Source organism: Marmota monax, unplaced genomic scaffold (genome assembly GCF_021218885.2).
Source record: "Marmota monax isolate L192 unplaced genomic scaffold, Marmota_monax_Labrador192_F-V1.1 WCK01_AAM20220418_F8-fsc00009, whole genome shotgun sequence".
Taxonomy (NCBI): Eukaryota; Metazoa; Chordata; class Mammalia; order Rodentia; family Sciuridae; genus Marmota; species Marmota monax.
The window spans coordinates 14,369,136-14,393,408 of record NW_026694710.1 but is presented as its reverse complement, the minus strand read 5'-3'; the positions used below and the strand labels follow the sequence as shown (position 1 = coordinate 14,393,408).

Here is a 24,273-nt window from a genome sequence, read left to right as displayed (position 1 = left end):
AGCTTAATTAGTAATGTAGGAAATTAAATTTGTTCCTAGGAAAAAATGGACAAATTAGATATTGCTTATTAGTCATTTGGTTCAGTGGACATCTACTAAATAAAATTATAGATTCTCTGGTAAAATGGACAAAGATTCCTTCATCCCAGCAGTTTTGTTACCTATTGATTTATTAAGTTTTTCAAGGTATATCCATGTCCTCTGCCCAACACTATCTCTAGCTTCTTATCTAAATACTTAAACTTAATTTTTGAAAGGCATCTCATTGCACAGGATGAACGTGAAAACTGCCAGCCCTGAACTCTTCTACTCAATCATAGACTTAACAAGTTTGAAAGCACAGAAAGACCAAAAAACATTTTTCCTCAAGGTCTTGGGATACAGCCAGATGAATGTTCACATGCTTGCACATACTGACCTGATGTTTTGCTTGCATTTCACAAAGGTTTCATCCCGTACCTTTGTTCTGAGTTCCATTCTTTCTTCTCTCTCAAATAATTAGATATGTTTTTGCTATTACTGACTCTAAATAGAATTTTACCAAACACAAAGCCATTTATTGTGAGATGTTATGCTAATTTAATTAACTGTTTGAACTAATTCCCACCTTTAATTTCTCCAATATGCTGATAAGTGGAATTTTTTGTTCTATAGTTGATAAGTAATGGGGGAGGTAAGAAATTGAACTCCATGAGGCCCACTTCAGAATTAATTCCAGTAATTTCCAAACTATATTTTGATACAGAGACTGAACTAAGTTGTTTTGGTTACCAAGAAAAAAGTGGAAGGGATACTGGTATTGATATGGTAGTCCCTAGTGAGTGAGGTATCACTAGAAGCAGTTACCACCCTTCCCATTAACACTGTCATCCCAATAACTGTCATCCATTTCCAAATGTTGAAAAGAAACAGGAATTTCTATGTAAATATAACTCAGGGTTTTCCTTTTTAGTTCAGTATTGTTAGTAGAAAAACAACACAAAGCACTCTCTTTTTCATGGATTTTAATTCAAAATTGTTATTTGAATAAGTACTGGTATTTCCCATGGTGATGAACTCCACAACCACTATGTAAATTTACTTTCTCTTGCATAACTCACAAACATATGCTCTAATCTGTAGAGTGATTTCATGAAAGGTAGCTTAAATAAGCAGAAATCATACAGTATTTTGGTGAAGTTACATTAGAAGGTTATGTCAGTGATAATAAGGATTGGGGGCATGCTCAACATATATTCACAATAATTATCCAAACTACTTTGTTAGGAATTGTGTGTAATGACATGCAGGACTGAATTTACTATTGCTCGTTCCAATGAAGATAAAGAGCTACAAAGAGATCATTGGTAACAACAATACAATGAATTTTTTATAAAATATTTCTATTTTATGTATAGAGATATCACTTTTCCATAATCCTAGTCAGAAACAGCTTCTTAAAAGAAAGCTAATGAGCTTTTACAAATGTAAAAAAGTAGCATCAATGGAACATAATTTTATGGAGAATAGTTCATTTTCAGCATTATTAGCCATTTATCAAATAAGTGCAAATAATGGGAAACTAGTTGCATTTCATCTAGGCCTACTATGGATCATGAAACTTAAAAATGTGAGACTGCAAGTATAGATCATTTTAATGATATTTATTTTTCTTGGAGAGGAAAATGTGAATCTCAGCCATTATCTATTGTGCTAAAGAACTAACAAACTGAATTAAAAGGATGCAAGGGAGAATGTAATGGAGACTACATTTTTACTTTATTTCTATATGTATAATAGTAGCAGTGAGGCTGGGGGTATAGCCAGTGATAAAGCATGGCTTAGCATGTGTGAGGCCCAAATTTCAACCTCTAGCACACACATAAAACAATACAAAACAAAACCAAAAAACCCAAACAGCTCACCAAGATCACAGAACACAGATTGTATCTCCTGTGTGAAAGTAACAATACCAAGCTAGTGCTATCTGGGAATGTGCGTTCTATTATACTTTTAATTATAGTGATATATTTCTACTTTTTCATAAAACTCTCATATCCCATCACTACATTCGTGGTCCTCTCTGAGACTAATAGCATGCATTTCCATGAAACTGGCTAAAACTGAAATGTAGGCAGTTACCATGAAATGCATCCACATAAACTTTGAACTCATAAGGGAATTTACCCTGTGATGTTGATGTCATTAACATTAGACACAAACCCCCTAAACTATCAATCCAGAGTCCAGATATGACCCAAAACTATCACAGCCATGTGTTGCATGTTTGAACACCTGATTATGCTGATTCCTTGTTTCAATTTGTTGGGGAAACACATATAGATACATGACCTATAATTGTATCCAAAATTTACTGTTACATTAAAGAGTAGAAATGATTTTAAATGAACTAACATTGAAAAAAATCTCTTTCTCCTATTTTTCAATTAATTTTTAGGCCCTGTTGATGTCAACATTCTAGCTAAGTGTAATCCCTGCTTATCAAATCCCTGTAAAAATGATGGCACCTGTAACAATGATCCAGTTGACTTTTATCGATGTACCTGCCCCTATGGCTTCAAGGTAAGTAGATGCTGTCGTGAGAGCCACAGTCTGGAAACATATCTTTTTTTCTTTTCTTTTTTTTTTTTTTTTTTTTTTGGCATGCCTCCATAATTCTACTATGCTTTCTCTGTGCGCTGTGGATGTCCTCATTTGTATTCAACCTAAAACTTGGCCATTCCTTCTACAGGGGCAGGATTGCGATGTGCCAATTCATGCATGCATCAGTAACCCATGTAAACATGGAGGAACTTGCCATTTGAAAGAAGGGGGAAAAGATGGATTCTGGTAAGTCATGAGGCTGTGATTTCCTTTGTCTGAAGTATTGGAGCAAGAATAACTAAGAAAACAGGCATCTTCCTTTTCAAACCCAAGGGCATTCTTTTAAAAAAGAAAAACAGAATAAAGACAATATGTATTGGTCCCTCCCAGAGGTATACTGCAATATTAAAAACAAATGGAGACTCCACAGGGTTCTCAGCTTAGGATGTTACAAATCAAAAATTTAAAAACATGCACATACACATATGATTAATCAAGTCAGATTAGGGCAAGACAAAGTGTTGGCTCAATTATGCTAATTAATAGCCAACTCTTCCCTTACTGCAAGTCCTGCATTCATCTGATGATTTGCTTATTGCTTTAACAGACAGTGTGCAATGATGAGATGTAGGTCCCACTGAAACAGAAAATTAATGATTCATTTCCAGGCCACAATATACATAGACAATCATGCTGTGAACATTTTAAATCTGGAATTATTTAATCATACAGTACAATTACTTCAGATGTACTTCATGAATTATGAAAGAGTCCATTAAGTGACATTAAGAATTTCACTTTAGAATGCTAATCTACTACTAACACTTGTTAGAATTGTCACTTTATAGAAGAAAAATACTTCATTTCTGTTACAAAATTTTCTCTTATCCATCTACACCTTACTCAAAGCTCATACTGATATTACTCGAGATTAAATATACAATATTTTATGTGGTAAATTGCATTTATTGTCTTAGAGAAAATGTTCATATTTTGTAATTGCAAGGAAGTCAAAACTTAATTTTTACATTTCTTTTTTGTTGCCAGACATCTTAAACATTTCACATAGAGTAGGAGATGATGTGATTTTAAGAATCAGAATTAGTTCCTCCTCATTTCTGAGTAAAGAAGCATAAATTACTCTATTAGAGAAAAACTTGGAATTAAGATATCTATGATTGTGGAGTCAAACTTTATTTCTGTATCAGACCTGGAAATATTGGTTTTTAAGACCCTGAAGCCACTTACCATCTTGAAGCCAACATAAGTTTTATTTTTTAATGTTTTCTGGTTTGTTTGATATTACATTAAATCAATACTTACAACATGTCATTTCAAAACTTTTAAAAAACAAATTCTTATAATTTTATGAGCCCTATAATTTACAAATGTATTTATGTTTTTTTTCAATATTTAGATCACATGGATTTAAAAACCAGCAAAAAAGATGTGAATTGATTTTGTGTTTATTTTGTCTTTCTGCCCTGATATTCAGGTGTATCTGTGCTGATGGTTTTGAAGGAGAAAATTGTGAAGTCAATGTTGATGATTGTGAAGACAATGACTGTGAAAATAATTCTACATGTGTTGATGGGATCAATAACTACACATGCCTTTGCCCACCTGAGTACACAGGTATGAACACTGGGAAACATTATGCCATCAATCACTGTGTCTCTTTGAAAGCATCATTGGCACTATGCTCCTATTTATTTACTAATCCATTCTATTATTCTATAACTGGTAGGTGTTTTGTAAATTAGATATAATGTAAATAATGGAAGGAACTAAGATGGTTTCAGACAATCAAATATATGACCCAGCAAGCTCAGTGCAACATGAGTCCATTATAAAGTCATTGCTCTGCAGCAAAAAAAGAATTTTTCATGTAGAAAGTTCTTATCCCACAATTCAATAGCATTTCCATTTAAGTCATTTTCCCCATACAAACCAACTCACCAAAACATATGTGAAAAGAGAGAATTTTTAAAATAGCCAAAATGTAATTAAACATTTGAGATACTTCGTCTATGTTTATTTTTTTACCAGCAAGTATTTGCTTCTAGTGACCCATGTCCTTCAAGATGAAAATCAGGAAGAGACTGAACATTTGGGATACTCTTACAAAGCCATCACCCTTTTTCTGGCATTTTGTCTCTGTGGGTGATAAATCTCATATGACTATAGAAATTGCTAAACTTCCACTCAATTTAAACCAATTTGCTATAAAATCAACATCAAGTTTATGGCCTATCTATTTTGACAGAGCATCTGTTTGACTGATATTTGTGACTATGAATAAGAAAATTCATAGTTGTCTTTTTGTTCCTTAATCTCTTATATTTAATGGAGAAAAATAATTCCATATTATATTTTTTAAAAAAATAAAGAAGTAGATTCTACTAGTCTATTGAAAGCTAACATTTCCATTTATCTGGATATTTTTATTAATTATATTTCCATTAAATCCAATACATAGTTAAGAAAATCAGAGACTGAAATATCTATAGATGTGGCTAAGACTAACATCTCTAAACATTGAAGATGCACACACCTCTATATAGCTAACTTTCATAGGGTTTGTTGGAAAACCACTGAAATTTAAATTTTTATCAATACCTTTCTTGATGGGAAAGTATCTTTCATGATGAAAAACTGCTAAATACAATAATGAAGTTCAGTTTTAACAGCTCAGATCTGTTTAAGGGTCTCTGAAGCTGCATTTTCTGTGATTCAGGTCTTTTAAATAGGAGTAAGGCACCTTATGTCATGTAAAGTTATACTGTTTTCAGAAGAAATGTGAGCATGCTGTATCACTAATTGTTCTATTACATGGATAGAGTGTTTATACTGCTTAGCAGGCAAAATTTGAGCATTCTTTGATATTTTGTATTAACCACGGGATAAGGATAGGAAATAAATCTAAACATGCACCTATAGTACAGGGGTTTGAAAGAGTTTAGGTGCTACAAAGCTCTCACCTTCCACCAATAAAACTTATACCTCTCATACTTGGCATGACCCTGTGGCCACAGATTCTGGAGCCCTTACAGCTACTCTGATAACCTGAGGGCTAATTTGATATGTGTAAAAACCCAATGTTTGCACTAAAATCTGTTACTTAATACTGTCTTAGGACAAAAATAGGTCTCTTTTTCTGTCATTGTTCTGATCATTTTGAAAAGTGATTAAGAACCCACTTAATCTTGGAGACCTCTATAAACCAACCTACTGTGATTCCACCAGACAAATTAGACCCAAGCATTGCAAGCATAATTTTGCTATCTATGCCTTTTTATGCATGGAAACCAAGAATGGATGAATGAATATATATAAATATTTTCCCTTCCTCATGAAATCTGGGCTTGGAGCACAGCTGTGTTCAGGTTCTTGTATGTCTTTCTTATGATAATTTAAATAAGGTGGTAGAAACTGAGTTGGTTTGAAGGGGTCCCCCTGCTTTGGCTTTAGCTTTGCTATTCCTTATTCTTTTGTTTTCTTTTTCTGTCTTTGTCTTACCTGCTCACCTTTCATTTCCTAGGCTCTCATCCTACACGTCTTTGACACATGTCCTCCCATCTTGAATGGTTCTATTCAGTGCACCTTCCTCTGAGAAATGTGACTTTCCCAACTACATCAGATCTCTTCCTTTAAAACATATCATAATAACCCAAAGCTTAGCAAAACCACTTCTTAGCCAAAATGTGACATTTATGAAAGCTGTCACGCAAGAACCTACCATTACTACCCATTAAGAGGTTTGTCTCTGCAGAGGAACTGAAACCCCTTTAGACTTTTTAGCTTATAACTATTACAAAAATTGGATTGCTTTAATTTGGGCAGAGGATCAAGAAAAATATTGAACTCAAGAGAAAGTGCATGACATACAAAACATGAAGATATTACCATTATAACCTTGGACAGGGTCTTGTGGGCCATGAAATTTTGACAGTTTGGCAGTAGAGAAGATATCTAAATGGGGAAAATTTATAACTCATCTTTTAACTGTAGTGTTTTTGTGCATATGTGAAATGAGCTCATTTCAAAAATATCAAACAACCATCTGCATTTTGAAATCAGTGGCACATAAGTGGCCTTTAATTATAGGAAAGTATAAATCAGACTCTAGAGTTTTGTATCCTGTTTCATCCAAGTCTTCAGTTAGGGAGGAATTTTCTTATAATGTAACTATATTGTGTTAAATTTAATTTTGGAATCTGATTAATGAGCATGAGATCTGGGAACAGAAACCCTGCTATGCTCAAGGAATATAATAATGTTGTCATTGTTTAAAAATCATTTGAGTCACAAGTTGCTTTTTGCTTTGAAGATTTTTCACTCTGCATGCCAAACACACACAATAAGAAAGTAAACTCTGTTTAGGTACCAATAGGTACTACCAATAAAACTTCATAGAAAAAGCTCATGAATTATTATGGTGTCAATGTTTGCATTGTCACCTATGTGAAGTTAAAATGAGCATAATGTTGTCAATGGAGAAAATCCAGAGATCTGAAAATAATCATGCAGAGAAATGATGACATGATGAGTGGGCCATAAACTGAATTAGAAGAGGGCTGTGAATATGGCTTAGTTGGTAGAGCGCTTGCCTCACATGCTCAAGTCCCTGGGTTGAATCCCCAGCACCACACACACACACACACACACACACACAAAAAAAAAAAAAAATTTAAAAAGGAAGAAAGAAAAAAGAAATACTCTAAGGAAAGTGACCACCATTGGGTGATTTATTAAACGTTATTTCTATACTGAGTAACCAAAATATCACAGTAAGTAGTTAATGGTTTATTAGAAGAGAAAACTCTTGCTTTTTCTTCCTGAATAGATTTATAACATAAATCTTAAGGGCCACTGCTGTCATTCTGTCCTCACCCTCATCATCAAAACTGTTCTTCACTTCAGCCCATCCCCTGTCCAGCTAATTGCACAGTGCATGACTGAGGAGTATTCTTCTGGCAAGATTAATTTTTGAAAGGTTAAATTATAAATTAAAATCACTGTTCTAAGAATTGGGAAAGTAGAACTTGGAATTGTTAAATAATCTAAGAATTGATTCTACAGTTTTAATTTTAGCTTGAGATTTGGAGCTTGTTTTTTATATTTCTAACTCAATATCTTCTTCCTGAAAACAAGCCCCTTTTTTGACAAAAATATTCAAGAAATTTCTTAAACTGGCCAAGTTCAAAACCAACAAAAACATGAAATATGGACACCTTTTCTTGGGCTCTAGAGCTATATAGTGTTGAATTGAACAATGTGTTTTTTCATGTTTCACAACAGAAAAGAACCCTGGATCTGGATCTATTGTGTCAAGACTAATGTGTCTTAAGTAACTCATTCCTCATGGGACCGCATACAATTATGATGCAACGCTGATAATATTTTAGGCCCTCATATTGCTTACTAGTATTAAATGAATTAGGAAAAAAGAAGATTTCCATACAAGTTGGAAACATAAAGTCTCAGAATCCATGTTGTGGAAAATATTCAGAACATTTTAATTTCTCCATTTTATGCCATATCGGTTTTTTTGTTTGTTTGTTTTTCCAAATCTCTAATGCCCACACACAAACCATTCACTGTGCATCTTAAATAGCCAAGCAACCGGTGTCACCTCCTCTGGTCTAGATGCAGACCTGTAGCTCCCTGTGATGGCGTTTATACTTTGCCTCCTTTCCCTCCATGTGTATGCTTTTGGCCCAGCTGTAGGTAAGAAATCTAAGCTTCGCTTTTGTTTGCCTCCTCACCCTGGCTTCTTTGTTAATGCTGCCATTGGCTTCCTGTGCTCTACTGTTGTATCGCGATGTAAAAAGTCTCTTGTCTCTTCTGTCTTTGTCGCTGCCAGCTGCTAATCTGAATGAGGTGGAAAAAGGTTAGTTGCCTTTTCACTCTATTATGACCTTTGTTTTAGTTTTCCTCTTTCTTTTAAAGTTATGTAGCCTTAACTGTGTGTACCTGATAAGGAATGTTTACAGAACATGAAGTCAGAAATCAATACCTCAAATCAGCCATTTAGATCCTTGATATGTGTATACCTGTGTCAAACACTGTAAAATGCACCTATGGAAGGCACTTGATACTTTTCTAGAAAGCTACAGTAGAGATTATCTGAGTGGGAAGAAGGAGTGGCTAAGAAAAGCACTAATATTTTCTATTTCCTTTTTGTCCATATGCTTTTACTTTTTTAAACATGTCATGGACATATATTATCTTTATAATGAAGAACTTAGGTCATTGATTATAATAGGTAAACTGTACATAGAAAATATTTAAAGTATATGGATTTTCCCCTAACTTTAAACCTATGTCTTTAGTAATATGAAACATGGAAAATGTTTCACTATATGTATTTATTGGAACATTTTATAAAAATGAATACTACAAAGCTCAAGAGGTTAATTTACAGAATGAAATAGTCAAAATTGTATTCAAGAATTCCATGGATACTTTTAAATTGTGAAAAGAGGCATATCTGATCATTGCCATCAGTATGGACCACAAGTCTCCTCCAAAGTATCAGAGCCCAGAAAAGAGAGACAGGGATTAGAGTGATAACCACATCTGGGGATTACGATGGAATCTTCTTCTTCTTACAGACTCTGAATTATAACTCATGCCACTGAATTTTCAATCACTAAGCACACAAAAGTCTTCAAGTAGCAAGTTCAGAAACACTGTCATAGGACCACACATGCCTGTCTTGATAGTTCCCTTTGTATATAAAGTCCTTGTAGCGTTACAGGGCTGATATTGAATCATGGCCGCTCTGTCCTCTCTTGCTAAGCACTCCATAGCCTCTTGCTGCATTGTTTGAGTGATTTATCTGCTTGCTCAGTCTATCTAAGAAACACAGCCTCAGTCTATCTCAGAAACACAATAGAAATTATTCTATTATATGTCCTTAGATAGTCATGTATGTACTCCCAGGACCAAGTTTGGCAGGGCAGTAGTGTTTTAAGTTACCACATGGTTTCATCTGGTGACTAGATTTCATGCGTATGTTTATAAAAGTTTTCTTTTATTTCCCAGAATTTGCTGCTAACTGGATTTGCTTTCAAAAACAGACAATCATTCTCTGTATTTTTAAACCAAAACTTAATTACAACTAGAATTTAGATGTTTTTATTTCTCCAAGGGTAATTTTCTTAATTGAAGTGAACCTCCATAATCATTTGACATATCGTTAATGTAAAAGAACTCTATGGATATGAACAGTAAAAAGTTGAACAATAACATTTATAAAGCAATAATAAACCATTTACTCAAGAATACACACCTTGTGAGTACGGGGGCAGGTGCAGACCAGCGTCCTGCTGACCCCAAGACATGTAGTGTGACTTGGGCACCTTCTGCTAGAACCGGCCCACCTCTACTTGCGTCCACCTTCCAGGCCTGGCATCTTGTCATGTCACACAGTGGCTCTGACTGTTTATGTCTAACGAGTTCTTCTGCTGCTTTCCCTGCTGTCTCTTCAACTTGCTACAGACAGTGGTCCTCATGCACACTTGAAAAGAGTAAAGCTGGAACCACAAAATCTCAGTGCAGAGAAGCAGTCTGTCTTTTTTAGACTTGAAAATAAGTCCTAATCAAAGCCTATACCATTAACCAATTAATTCTCCTGAGAACTGGGCTGCCTTCTATCATATAGGACAGAAAGAATTTGTGTAGGTGTTGGGAGAAGCTCAGATTTTTAATTTTGGTATTAATATTGTAAATTTCAGGACTTTAGTTTTAGACTTTTTTTTTTTTTTTTTTTTTGGTCTGTGAGACAAAGATAGAGGTATCTGTCCTCCTTCTGGTAGGTGTTTGAGAATGTTAAGAATGTAGAGGAAATATTAAAATGGTGAATGTTTATGCTTCAGGAATATCAGAGACTTCCCTTCAAGATAGTTTTAAGTTTTGCATCATTTAATTCCGATATGGTTTGGAGTATGTTCTCCCCAGTAGTAGAAAAATTCTTATGGGAATTTCGATAGAGAAATTTTTGCCTAAAGTAAATTTTGTGTATGAAGGAAATTTCTCTGACCATATTTATTTTCCCCTACTGTCTCTTTTTAAATCTTTTAAATTTTTCCCCTATTGTCATTATTATTATTAATTTACTTTCTATGATTACTTCAAATAGAAAGACTTTATTTAGAATCACGATTTTCTTTCTTTTTACTCCTTTATTCTACTTTGAAATATAAGGACATATTGAATGTTGAAGGACTCTTTAAATTGACTATATTTTTAGATTTTGTGTGTATTTTTAGATTTTCATGATCTCTTAATAACAATAAGTCTATCACTACTTTTGCATCAAGATACATGAGTTCTGTATATCAGAGTCGTTACAGCTGTGATCATAATTCAGATCCTCAAATAAGGGACATTAAAGTTGCACTCGTTTTTTAAGTAAATACTTTGGCAACCTAACAATATTATATGGTTTGCATTCTTTGTGCAACCTTTCGAAGTTTTCTTAAATCCACTTGAATCTCAGAAAATGTTTTAAAAGAGTTCTTTGATTCCATTAGTTGGCAGGCAGTGCCTACAGAGCCCAGAACAACAATTTAGTTTAACCAGTCCTATTCAATTTAATTTGGATTTATTTTTAAAAACAGAGTCCAGTATGTTCTGGACTTTCAGTAGCTATTGTAAGTGGTTTTATCATTTAGCCCTAGAGTTTCACAAGGGGGAAGTACTGAAAAAAAAATTCTCCTTTTTGGATTATTTATTTGGAGAAGTAAGTTTTTCCATTTAAAAATTCATAAGATGTTTATTGAGAAAATACCTTATGTAGGACACCATACTAAGTATTGAAAGTGATACAAAAATCCACAAAATATTCCCCTTGTCCACCAGGAAAACACTGTCTTTGATTCTTGACTGCAAGTTCAAATCAGGTCAGATGCTTGGGCATTGCAAGCCACCACTTCTCAGGTCCTAAGTACATTACCAACATTATAGAGCGACTTTGTAGGTCTAGAAGCAAAGAGAAACTGTAAGAGCACTGATTAGGAGTCAAAAATAAAAATAAAAAATAACACTGACCAAACTCTGTCAAGCACTATGAAGAAACTAATTTCATGTCATTTAGAAAACAAAATGAGCACAAAAAATTTCCCTTCTGTAAAGTTTCTTTGTATCTGAATTGATAGCACATGCTCTGGAGCCTTTTTATGTTGAATTATGATTAACTGTACCTCGTGGGGTTTCTCTGTGACATTGTCCCCACTATGTACATGTCACATTTTGTACCCATTTCACAGAGAGGATATCTATCAATGGCTCATATATCTTCAGGAATTCATGGATCCTCAGGCTCAGTTCCCTGTGTTTCTACACTAGCAACTGGATTTAATTGAGTTTAAAAAGATGAGGGCAATGTGGGTAATTTATAGATCATATGCCACTCATATGCTGTCACACACAATCCCTCAATTCCTGAGCTCAGCCTCTTCACTTCCTATTGGGATAGTCATTGTTTGGCAGAAGAAATTTTAGGGATATCAAGTAGTCAAAAGATGACCCATGTAGTCCAGGCTTCAGGAGTGTATCTTAAGTTAGGAACTCAGAACACATATCTGTTAACAGACTTCTTTATTCTCTCTCCTTCTAACATTGCCCTTTATGCTTCTGAGTCTTCTTCATCAACATTTAAATAGCATTTATCACCAAGAATCAAACATATGAGTGCTATTTTCATGTTTTGTCATGAAGGACCTAGTTTGTGCCAAATTATTTTCTAATAAAGGTGATGTGATTGGAGAAGTACAAAAATGTCAACGAAAGTAACCATTGACCTCAAGCAATGTTCTTTTAAGAAGTTAAATGTCATGTATTTTATTCATTGGATTGCTTCTTTTGATACCTTTCCTTGCTAAGATAACTCAAAAAGAATAAAATTGGTTTCATGATTCAGGTTTTTCTTGAGACAAGCAGGAGCTCAAAAGGAAAATATTCAAAGAATGATTTGTTTTACCGTCTAAAAATCTGTGTCCTGGGGATTCTGTCAGGAATTCAGCCAGACTTCCTCCCCTGGTACAATTATATTTGAAAATGTCATAACTGATTAAGTTTAACACTAGAATTCTGGTCTAGTTATTCAGAGAACTGTCCTAAGTTCCCTCTCTATCATTATCAATATTAATGATCCTTTCTCAAAAAAAAAAAAAAAAAGCTAGTTTGGTACAATTTATGAATAGACTACATTGTCTGCATTGTCAGCACCAGAGTCCCTCTGCCCCTTCTTTGTCCCCAAATAGATTCTGAGACTTTTTTTGCCTATTGCAGAGAGAAAAGACATAAGTCTAGTTGCATTAGCATAAGCTAGCGACAGTTGAATATATCCGCAACACCATGTACTGCTCTCTAAAATTGCTTCTGCTGTAGACATATCCAACCTAAATTCAAAGGGATTACTTTGGGAAAAATTCAATCAAGATGCTGTAGTAGATTACTAATTGAGTGCCTTAGGTTATTGCTTTGTTTCATGTAAAAAAAAATAATATTTTAAACAGATAATTGGCTTGGAAAGTTCCAGAAATTCTAAGGGTCAATCTTCTATTCTCTTGTGCAAACAGTAAGAACGAAACAAGCCTAGAAGAGATATACTGTTTCCCAAATTTCTTGGTAGCTAGAAAGTGATTAGCCCTTCAAAATTTTCTTTCTCTGCATGACTTCTGCTAATGTAACGAGATTAGACATTAGCACTCTGCAGCCTCCTCTGGCGCCATGTTTTCCCAGGCTCATTCCCACCTGTCAGAGACCTACTCTGTGTTCCTTCCTCCATGGAGCCCCTGCCTGTGCTCTACAGTTCACCCCCGAGGCACCTTCACCTTCTTTAAGAAGCCCCTTCTGTTTGCCCTCAAAGCATCAGTTCCCCTTCTGGAGCACCAGGGAAACTTTCTGCTAGCATTCAGCACAAAGCCAATGTTATACTCACTGGGGTTTTTATTGGATTAGTATGTTTCTCCTCCTCCTAGTGTATGAGCTCCATGAGAATAGGAACAGCTTTGTGTCACTGACACCATTACATTCCTAGCATAGATACCAGTTTTTACACATAGTTAGCACTCAAAATATATGGTGATGTTAAAAATTGATCTGATTCAGAATAATTAGAAAAAGCAACAGGGATATTTCAGTATAAATATTAGGGAAAAAATTGGTACAATACCTCTATAATTCCAGCCACTCAAGAGGCTAAGGCAGGAAGATTATAGGCCCCAGCCTCAACAATTTAGCAAGACCCTGTTTCAAAATAAGAAAAGAGCTGGGGGGTGTAGGTAGATGGTAGAGCACACCTGGGTTCAGTTTTCAATCTTTCGCTCTCTCTCTCTCTCCCTCTCTCTCACACACAATACACACAGACACACACACACACACGATCACACACACACGATCACTCACACACACAAATTTCAGTAGGGGTAATAAGAAATTTAAACAAAAAGATATAATGAAGGGAGAGAATTACAAACGAAGGTAAACAGAAGGGTCTGATTTTGTTTTTTTTCTTTTTTGCTGTTGTTGGTGGTGGGTTTTTGTCATTGTTGTTTTTAACAAGGAAGGAACTTTAAAATCAGTTAAGCTCATTGATCTGAAATGAAGCAGAGAATAAGGTCAATTCCAGGTGCTACTTCTCAGAGCAGCTATCTGTGTGCATAGAGCTTTCTGCTTATTGCAGTGGTATTTGCAATATTGGTACCATGGGGGCTCTGGGTACACATTAGACCCTGTTTGTACCCCTGAAGACTATAATGTTATTCTGCACAGCTAAGCATAATGCTCTCTCTGGTAACTTGCTGGCTGCATTATTCATCTCTGTGTGTTGATTCACTCTTCACTTAAGAGTATTATCAACTCTGGTGACCAGCATTCACTGTTATACCTGGTAGATGACCATAATGCCTACCATCCAGAGCAGGGCACCTTTGTGTGTGCTTGTGAATACCCTTGACAATCAAGTTGAGATAAAGGTAAAACAGGACTGTCCTAAGAAAGCTAGAATGAATGGTCACATTACCACTATGAAAAATTCGTCAGAGAAATTAATATGTTCACTGATGTTCCACTCTTCAAGTGTGTGCCCACAAGAACCCATACCCTCTTAGGGATTTGGGCTCCACTCTTGTCATGTTCCCTCACAGCTCATATTCTCTTAAGCTCTGTTACTGCCATATTCCCTCAAGCTCTGCTACTGTAGAGCTTGACATCTCCAGTCCCATGTTTACTTGACAGATGTAGTCAGATGAGATGACCCAAGAACTTGGCATAATTTTCTCACCAGAAAGGTGCCTTTGATTAGAACACATGGTGCTTTGTCTTCAGAAAGTTCTGCTGTGCTGAGAAATTGCTTGCCAACTACCTCTGTTACCAGTTACAGGAGTTCATTCACTAACCTTTGTTATCCTAAGAGTTAGCAATAGACCTGCTGGTGGATCACTGTTTCCCCTCCAGTATACAGACAAGCAGCACATATATATCCACCTACCAACCTTGAACCCCTTATCCACCAAAAAAGTTGAAAACCATAATCACAAGGAAAGTTAACTTGCTGATCTGATCAAAAGCAAAATCACAAAGGCCAGATATCCATAGTGTTCCATGTTTTTGTTTTGTCATTTGGGGATTTTAAAGGTTCATGGCAGAAAACAAATAGATTTCCTGAGATTTTGTGGAATGGGTTGGTGCCAGATCATGGACTCAAGGTTTGTCCAGATACCTGTCTCTTGAGAGGTTTATGAGCAGACATTTAACCTGCATTCAACCATGCTAAATATGTTTTCTGATGCTGGGTTAAACATATAAAGACTTGCTTATACAGTAATTGATTTTCACACTGACTATATGGATTGGAATGAAGAATATTCCACTATGATTTTATCAACTCAAGAAGGGAAGTGGCCATTGATATTCTTTCAGGCCCTGGAACTTCAGAAAACTAAACTCAGTCCCCGTATTTTTTTTTCTCTTTTTTCACTAACTTGGTACTATCTCTGACTACACATGTAGAAAAAAAATTTAAAAATAAAATTTGTATGATGTCCTTTCAGGTACAGGGGAACTTTTACAATACTCCCAGTTAATAGTTTAGGTCACTATAATTGTAGTGATTTATTTCTGTTCATCCTGAAAAACTGATGCCATTTTCAGTGCCCAATTTCTTTAATGATTGAGAAGTAAATGCAGAGTCCAACATCTGTCTAAAGGGCATGTTATGTTTTCCTTATTATATTGAGCTCTTAAGACTCCCCATTGTGGCATGCCACTTGACTTTTAAAAGCTGTACTTCCCCAATACAGCAGAATGTAATATAATTAGGAGAAATTAAAGAAATAACCCAGTGAAAACATTTATTTTGATTCTGAGGCAGGAAATAAAATAATGTTCAAACTGAAGAGAATAAGATATCTTTTATTACTGATTAATCACATGTAGTAAAAATTAAAAAGAAAAATATCCAAAGGCTAAAATAAAACCCAAGTTGAACATAAATAGACAAGTTAGAGTTCTTGCTTAACTACTTATATGAATAGTTATTCCAATAACTACTACTTGAGTATATCACCATATCATAACTCTAGGAAGACACAAAAGCAAATATGCCAATGTTTCTTCTCATAATGATCTTGCAGTCAAACAAAAGGAAAGAGATATACACCAATAACACAAAATGCACTCATAACAGTGCAACTCTACAACCTGCCTTCTATGCTTGTCATGACTATTAAGTGACCACATATTTACATGATGTTTAAAACTGCCTGGAACAAGGTAGTAAGCACTCTACAAATACTGATTAAGTAAATAAACAATATAATATATTTGCCATAAAGTAGGCACAAGCCTGAGTGAGAAAAATCAACAACAGAAATGTCAAAGAAAGTTATTAAAGCAAAAGAAAAAAAAAAACATTATCCCAAGCATTGAGTTAACTTCATAAAACAGTGAACAGACCAGATGAGAAAAGTGTATGGTAGAAGATTGGGCTTTAAAAATGAGTTAGGCAGCAGTGAAACACAGGGAATGCTTTTGCAATATGTGTTAGCTTTAAAATGTTTGGTGAGAATAAAAAGAATCAAGTCATTTTTAAAATAGTCCATCAATCTTATCAGAGTCAGGTGTGTATCTATGTAAGGGAAACAAGCAATTACCATATACAACTTCAGTAATGACTGATATTGGTCTTATACTGTTCTTATAGATTTAAGGAATACGTACTTGAAATTCATGCAGCTTTTCACATTCAAGTTAGCATGCTTAGCCTAAAGCTCTTAATTACAAATATGGCAATCTATCTATCCCACAGTTTATTAGAATTGCCTTTCTTCTCACTCCTTTCCATAGCAGATCTATGGAGAAATTCTTGTGGAGATGACAGAATCAGCTCTTTTCTTCTCTCAGCGCTGTAATTCACTCTAGATTCTGTCTCTAGCTCAGACTTTTTCTAGGAACTGACTGTAGTCAAGATCAACCACATCCCTCCCTGTAGTCCTTGCATCTAGTATAACAAAATACAGTATATCTTGTTGAACTCTGACTTAAATGGGATTAATTGGACTGAGTTGGATTGGATCAAAGTGAATAAAAATAAAACATTCCTTTCTTATCACTTTTAGAATTTCTTATTTGGGAATAAAGTGAAAAGCACATAGATGACATTTAATATGTATCACAAGTGGTCCTTCTCTATCATCAGTTTTATGAATTGCCATGGATATAAACAACTGTAAATAGATTGCATCCAAACAAGATGGCTTTGATTAGAAAACGGAAAGTAATTAAATTGTGGTAGGCCAATAAAACACAATGGACAAATTCCATCAAGGTGCCTAACTTGAAGTCCTAGTAATTAAAATCACAAATATTGAAAACCCTTCTTTGAAAGTAGCTCACCAGATAAATGTTGTTAAAAGCTTTTTGTCTCACAGATTTAGAGACACTGAAAATCTTACAGAAGAAATATATGAGACCTTCAATGCAATTCGTTCATTTTAAGACATAGAGAAAACAGATTGATATAATAACTAGATGAATACATTTTTACACATGCCTCATAGAAAAAGATCCTTTAAGTTAAAATAATATATATCACATTCAGGTGGCAACTATTTCTACCGGTCAGTAGTATATAGCTTTAAAAAGGACCATCTTTAGCAAAAGAATTACCTTCAAAGTTCTGATTTTTAAGCCAATAGTGTTTAAATTCAGACTCTGAACAAATGAAAGTTCTAGTAGTTCCTCGGAATTGAACACTTGCCTTTTAATATGTCACTTTATTTCTTCATTTTTTGCATATAAAACAATTAAAAATATTTGGAAGTAAGGTAGAAACCAACTTTTGAAAATGTACCTTTACAGTCACCTTAGTATCTTATATTCACTGATTGGGAAAATTAGTATCTCAGTAAGAATGTTACTTGGCCTAATATACCTCAAATAGTGAGCATGTTATTCATACTGGAAGAAATTTCCTAAGAGATTATCCAATATGCAATGCAATATAAAATGCCTCAAATCAACATGGATATGTTTGTGGCTTTCATTTGTTGATAAAAGTTATTCTTTGTGACTTAACTGACAATCATGGAATGAGTGTCTGCCCCTTCTATTTTTTTTTTTTTTTACTTTTACTTTTTCCTTTGGATGTGCCTAAGCTGTTGTTTGTTGAGCTGTTGCAATGATTCGTAAGAGGGAAACAAAGTATTGTTCTTCTAGATTCATAAGACATTGAAGACTATGAACATCCGAAGATATTTTTTCAAACATAAAGCTACAGAATAAGCCAGACATAAAGGGATATACATACTAAATGACTCCATATCTGTCAGGATCAAACACAGGGATAACTAATCTATGGTCTTATCAAGATAGTGGCCACCCTTGGTGGGGTTAGTGACCAGAAGGGGGCATGAAGGAGATTTCAGATATTCTGACAAATAGGGTGTGATTGGATGTGGATACTGGTCACCTAAGTGGGTTGTTTGTGAATGCTTATTGTCTATCATTTATTCACTGGGTCTGTCTGTGCTATAGCTCAATAAAAATTCAAAACCAAATAAATAATAAATACACAGATAAATACGTAAATAAAGCAAGAATGAAAAGCATTCAATTTTTCCTCCCAATTCTAACAGTATGATTCTCAAGGGTCTCAAATTAGTCACACATCACTGGAGTTGTCCTAAATTACAAGCCAATTTAGTAGCAGAACCAAAATTGGTTGAATATGGGATCTTCAGGTTTCTTATCATCATCTATGGTAGGGGAAGGGGTTCTAGTTTAGTTAGTTAATTAGTTTGTTAGTTAGTTTGCTTTTTCTGTTTTATTTTCACTCCTGAGCTGTTCTAATCTCTCTAAGACCCCTAATGCAGATGGTTGGTGGGAGCCTGATAACCTGTCTGTGTGGACTGACAACATTTGCCATGTTGCAGGCGAGTTGTGTGAGGAGAAGCTGGACTTCTGTGCCCAGGACCTGAACCCATGCCAGCATGACTCCAAGTGCATCCTGACGCCAAGGGGGTTCAAGTAAGTTAGAGGACCTCTCCTGGGCTCACAACTGGGGAGGGGACCTTTCTTCTCCTCCAGAGCTTCACACCTCAGCTGAAGGTTAAAAGGACTTGTTCACTAGTGCCAGTGACCACTTTATGGATAGTCATTATGCAGCATGGATTTCTCTCAGTACACTGAAGAAAAAGAAAGGAGGTTTTTGCTTTGTGCTATGACTCTTTCTGGGAAGTCAATTGGGGAATAAAGGATCCTCAGCCTCAGCCTCCTCACATTTGTTTGAAAGCCAATCTAGCTAAATACCTGGCATCCTTGGGTGCCTCGTTAAAGGTATGTTCGTGGTGAAATAAAGAATTTGATTTGAATGTAACTGAAAATGTTACGGTCTGAAAGAATACTCAGACTATCCAAGGTGGGAAAGATGAGCGACTGTGTGTCCCAGACTGCCCAGACTTTTCCAGGGTGTGCCTGTCGTCTTACTGTAATTATCACTAGTGCTCCTTTGGCCTTAATATATGTCCTGAGGCTCTGTAAGGGTCACAGTCATACTAGATAGAGGGTTCCCTCAAGTGAACTCAGAACATCAAAATGATTTTGCTTTCCTCTCGAGAAATATTTCTGAAGTCTGTTTGGTACCAAATTACATGATTCCTTTGCTGCAATCCTGAAATATTTTCAGTGGATCAACAGCAAAAGTCTCTTTTTAGAGTTGCCAATGGCTTCAAGATCATGTGATCCAAATTCACCTTAAACACAAGGAAATCATAGTCCAAAGATGTCAGATGGCTCTCCAAAGACCTCAAGTTTCCTTGTGGGCAGAGCCAGGTTTGATACTTTACAGTTGGGTGATTTTCCTAATATCTGTTACCCTAGATGGTTTTATAGTTTATGAACACTACAGTTGGTGTTGTAGATGACAGGCTGGGATCGTATGCATGGCACTATAGTTAAGCTGTTCTTACATCAGACAATTAGAAAATGAGATTATTAGCCTCTTCGCCTGTATTTATTGAATATCTTTCATAGACAGGACATATGGTAATAATACCATTTTATATTTTTGTAATGCTCTCTAGCTTTTGCATACTTCATCTTCTCAGTGAAATGACCCACACTTAATTGCCATAGGATTCAGAGAGTTAAAAATCACTCAGCTTAGGAACACTTTTATAAGAAGCTGTTACTGTAAGATTTTTATATTTATCAAATACATCACCAGACATTCTGAATCAAGTGGGGGAGTGAGGCCAGTAGACCCTTTCTGCCTTTCAAAGTTTGATCCAAATTAAATATGTATTCTCAAGTTTTCTCTTGGCAGTGTTCTTTTTTTCAGTTTGCTTTAAAATCTTAATTTTAGAGTATATAGATGCCAGTTGTAGTAACTGCTAATCCCATTTGTTATCTTATCAAGAATGAAAATGATAGGTTTGATTCTTTCTTTCATGGTGCTTACAATTCTATGCAAAATCCAAAAGTCCTATTAAATTTTTTTATTTTACACAAAACTTTGCACTAGATTTTATTCAACCAAACACCTTAGGTAATTACTTTCACTTCTGATAATCTTTTGATATGCCCACAAATGAACTTGACAAATTGAAAGTATATCACCTACATAATCAATATCATCATTTCTTAGAGAAATATGCAAATCCTCCATAACTGCTTATCTGCTGAACAGGTTTCACATGGCTTTGTAATTATAAGATAAAGTATAAGCAAGCCTTAATTGAAACATTAAAAATAAGAGTTTGTCTTCAAAAAACAAATTCTTAATTAAACATCTTCTGTTACTATCAGGATGCACACTCTTTAAAGTGCCTTTCTGTAGATTACAAATGAACTTATTTGGAAGTCCACTATTTTCATTAGTCAATAATTCACGGAGCTCCTTGTATAGCAATACGTAGGTTAACCAAAAACTGGTTAAGTCAGAGTTTTAGCTGTGGCTCCCATCTTATAAATAATTGCATGTTATGAGAATGACAGTTGTAGAAAGAAATGATCTTAAAAATCAAATAAGATGAAGCTGGTCAAGAAAATCCCTACTGCCAAATGTTGTTTGGACAAGTTGTACTGTTACTTCAACTTCATTTTCTCATTAGTAAACTATCAGGTCTGGTTTTACTCTTCTTACTATATTATATGCCTCATCAATCTCCTGAATTGCTTTGAGATATTTCTAGACCATGATATGCCATAAGTAGTCTTTTCAAGCATGCATCTTACTTAGTCGGCTTTTGGGCTTCTCCACGGTATGTTTTGTATTCTTTGCTTTTTTTCTTCATTCCTTGTCAGTGGAGCAGAGGGAATTTGATAGGTTTTATTGATAATGCAAACTTAAAAGAATTCTTGTTCTAATTTTTCTTTCTGTTTTGAAACTTGCTGTGAGGAACAAAAGGAAAACAAAAATGTTGATCATGATATAACTGCAAGTTCTAATGGGCCTGAAAAACAGTATTGGGAGAGAAGAGGATATAAACAGTCTCTTCGACAGCCACTGTAGTGACGGCTTGGTTCTCTTATCTTTGACTTTGACTTTTTTCCTCAGATGAATAATTCAAAGTGTTTCAAAGCATTTGTTCTTTCTTTTACTGCTTGGCACTTCAGCGGCTCTGCTCACATTAACATTGATGGAAGTTCTCTTCTAGGGCCTTGTCCAACTATTTCAGAATCTGTATGGCCACTTAGGGTCCATTTAGCTTCAGTCTTGCTGTTTACTTTGTTTCATTACGATTCATCATTAAAACCAACTGGCGGCAGATCAAGCGTGCTGATGCAGTGAGCTCCTTTCATTTCTTAATTCATACATGCAAGGGCAAAGTCAGCTAGTTACTCTTAGGAGGCCTACTCGCCAATTTGGTTTAACTCATCAGTTCTCCAGAAATGCTTAAGTCCTGATTTTGCATTTTAAGGTAAAATCCGTGGCATTCAGTAATGTCAAATTCATTTCAGTGTTTTTAATTTCTTTACTTAAATCCTAATATATTTGAAATAAAACAGGGATGATTAGTGAAGAATGAACCATAAGACTTTTATAGAATTAGAAAGGCATATAGAGAGTTATAAAAAGTAGCAATCACTTATTGATCATATATTATATATAAATACCATACTAATGATTTTATGCATAATATTTTTGGGGGGCTTTTATTTGTTTTGGTACCAGGGATTGAACCCATAGGCACATAACCACTGATCCACATCCCCAGCAATTTGTGTTATACTTTGAGACAGGGTCTTGCTAAGTTGTTCAGGGCCTTGCTAAATTGTTCAGGCTGGCATTGAACTTGGGATCCTCCTGCCTCAGTCTACCAAGGCACTGGGATTATAAGTGTGTGCCATCATGCCCAGTTGGGTATCCAGTATTAACAAAATTGGTTTTCTTGAAATTATATTTTGTTCCAGTGTGTCTAGTCTCTTTAGGAAAATGTAAAATGTTCATTTAAAAAAAATATGTTTACAATTTGCAGTAAGTTTTGTAATTTAGCCCTTTTATCATTCCAGTGGTCAAAATGAACTAGGCTGAAATAAAAATAAAGGACTCTGTAAGCAAAATGTGGAGTAAGGAAGGGAAAGGAGGAAGAAGAAGAGGGAGGAAGAAACCCTAATGCAGTTAATCTGCTCTTATTTGTATTGTGGCTGTTCACTCTCACAAATGAGATAAACTCACCATTCCTCTGGCAGTTCGAAGTGAGAAACCACACCATAGTTTACAGCTAGGACCATTTACTAGACTCCATTATTTGGAGATAAGACAACTCTAACTATGTTTTATTTAAAATGCTACCATGTTTTCTCAAAGAAATGAAGCTGTTTTATTAATATTATATCAGTTGAGTCTGAAACTTTTCCTGCTTGCTCGAACAGGTGTGATTGCACACCAGGATACATTGGTGAACACTGTGACACTGACTTTGATGACTGCCAAGATAACAAGTGTAAGAATGGTGCCCACTGCACAGATGCAGTGAATGGTTATACATGCATCTGCCCAGAAGGTTACAGGTAAAGCAGAAGCGCCACTTGCTATTTTGAGCTCTACAAGACTCAAATTCACATATATTCTGACTAACATGGTTTTTTCCCCTCTTTATTTTTCAGTGGCTTGTTCTGTGAGTTTTCTCCACCCATGGTCCTCCCTCGTACCAGCCCCTGCGATAATTTCGATTGTCAGAATGGAGCTCAGTGCATCATCAGGATAAATGAGCCAATATGTCAGTGTTTACCTGGATACCAGGGAGAGAAGTGTGAAAAATTGGTCAGTGTAAATTTTGTAAACAAAGAGTCCTATCTTCAGATTCCTTCAGCCAAGGTCCGACCTCAGACAAACATCACACTTCAGGTGAGAGTTGCCCCTCCAGCAAAAGCTGATCTGATCTTAAGCCACATTCAGCTTCTAGGAATGTGCATCCGGGTAGCTGGTGAGTAAATGGTGGTGTTCATCAAATAGAAGGTTAATAACTTCATGCTCCAATGACAAAAAAAGTTCCTTGTGGGAAAAGCTTTGGTAATTCTTCTCTTCAACATTTATATTTTTTTAAATGAAATAGGAACCAGTATTTTTATTCACTACTTGATCCAAAGGGGAGTAAAATCCCCACAGCAACAAAGTATGTTCCTCAATTTTGGGCTCAAGTAAAGATATTTTATGCACTTGTTTTCATGGTTATGAAGTTGAGACTGCACAGGAGGAGACTGAAATGGGTACAGGGAAAACAGACACCACAGTGAAGCCAGTATCTGCTCACTCTTCACTCAAAGCTTTGAAGGATCTATATGAAATTTACAAATATGTTTTAAATCTTTCCAAATCATTTTGTACCTTTAACCAAGTCATTCAGACCCATATGGAGAAAGTTGAACTACACTGGGGGTGATACGTGCACAGTGTATGGGGCTACATGTTTGTTTTTTCTGGTAAACAAAATCTTTTTTCCTGTATTTTGAATGCAAACAGCATTAGCCAGTTTCCTAGAGACTCCACCTCTTTTTATTTCTTTTACCCCAACACTTCATTAAGGAGTTGGCTTGAGTTGAAGTAATGAGCAAGAGGAGATAGGTAGGCCTTCTTTAGAAACCTTTCCTGTATCTTCCAGTATTTGTCACCTGGGATCCTTACAGAAAGAATACAGTGGTGTTGAGGTTTAAGTCATACCTTTGACCTGACTA

The 24,273-nt window shown here is 35.4% G+C and overlaps 1 protein-coding gene across 2 annotated transcripts in view; it reads left to right on the top strand.

Moving 5' to 3' along the window:
* The window catches only part of Slit2 (slit guidance ligand 2), a 341,856-nt gene that overhangs the window by 299,030 nt on the left and 18,553 nt on the right, over positions 1-24,273 (top strand). For both annotated transcript variants that reach the window (XM_046423795.2, XM_046423794.2), the window contains 6 exons: positions 2,438-2,562; positions 2,732-2,829; positions 4,079-4,218; positions 19,029-19,122; positions 22,972-23,109; positions 23,206-23,446. In XM_046423795.2, the coding sequence (XP_046279751.1) occupies positions 2,438-2,562; positions 2,732-2,829; positions 4,079-4,218; positions 19,029-19,122; positions 22,972-23,109; positions 23,206-23,446 (836 nt within the window). The remainder of the gene's footprint in view (positions 1-2,437; positions 2,563-2,731; positions 2,830-4,078; positions 4,219-19,028; positions 19,123-22,971; positions 23,110-23,205; positions 23,447-24,273) is intronic.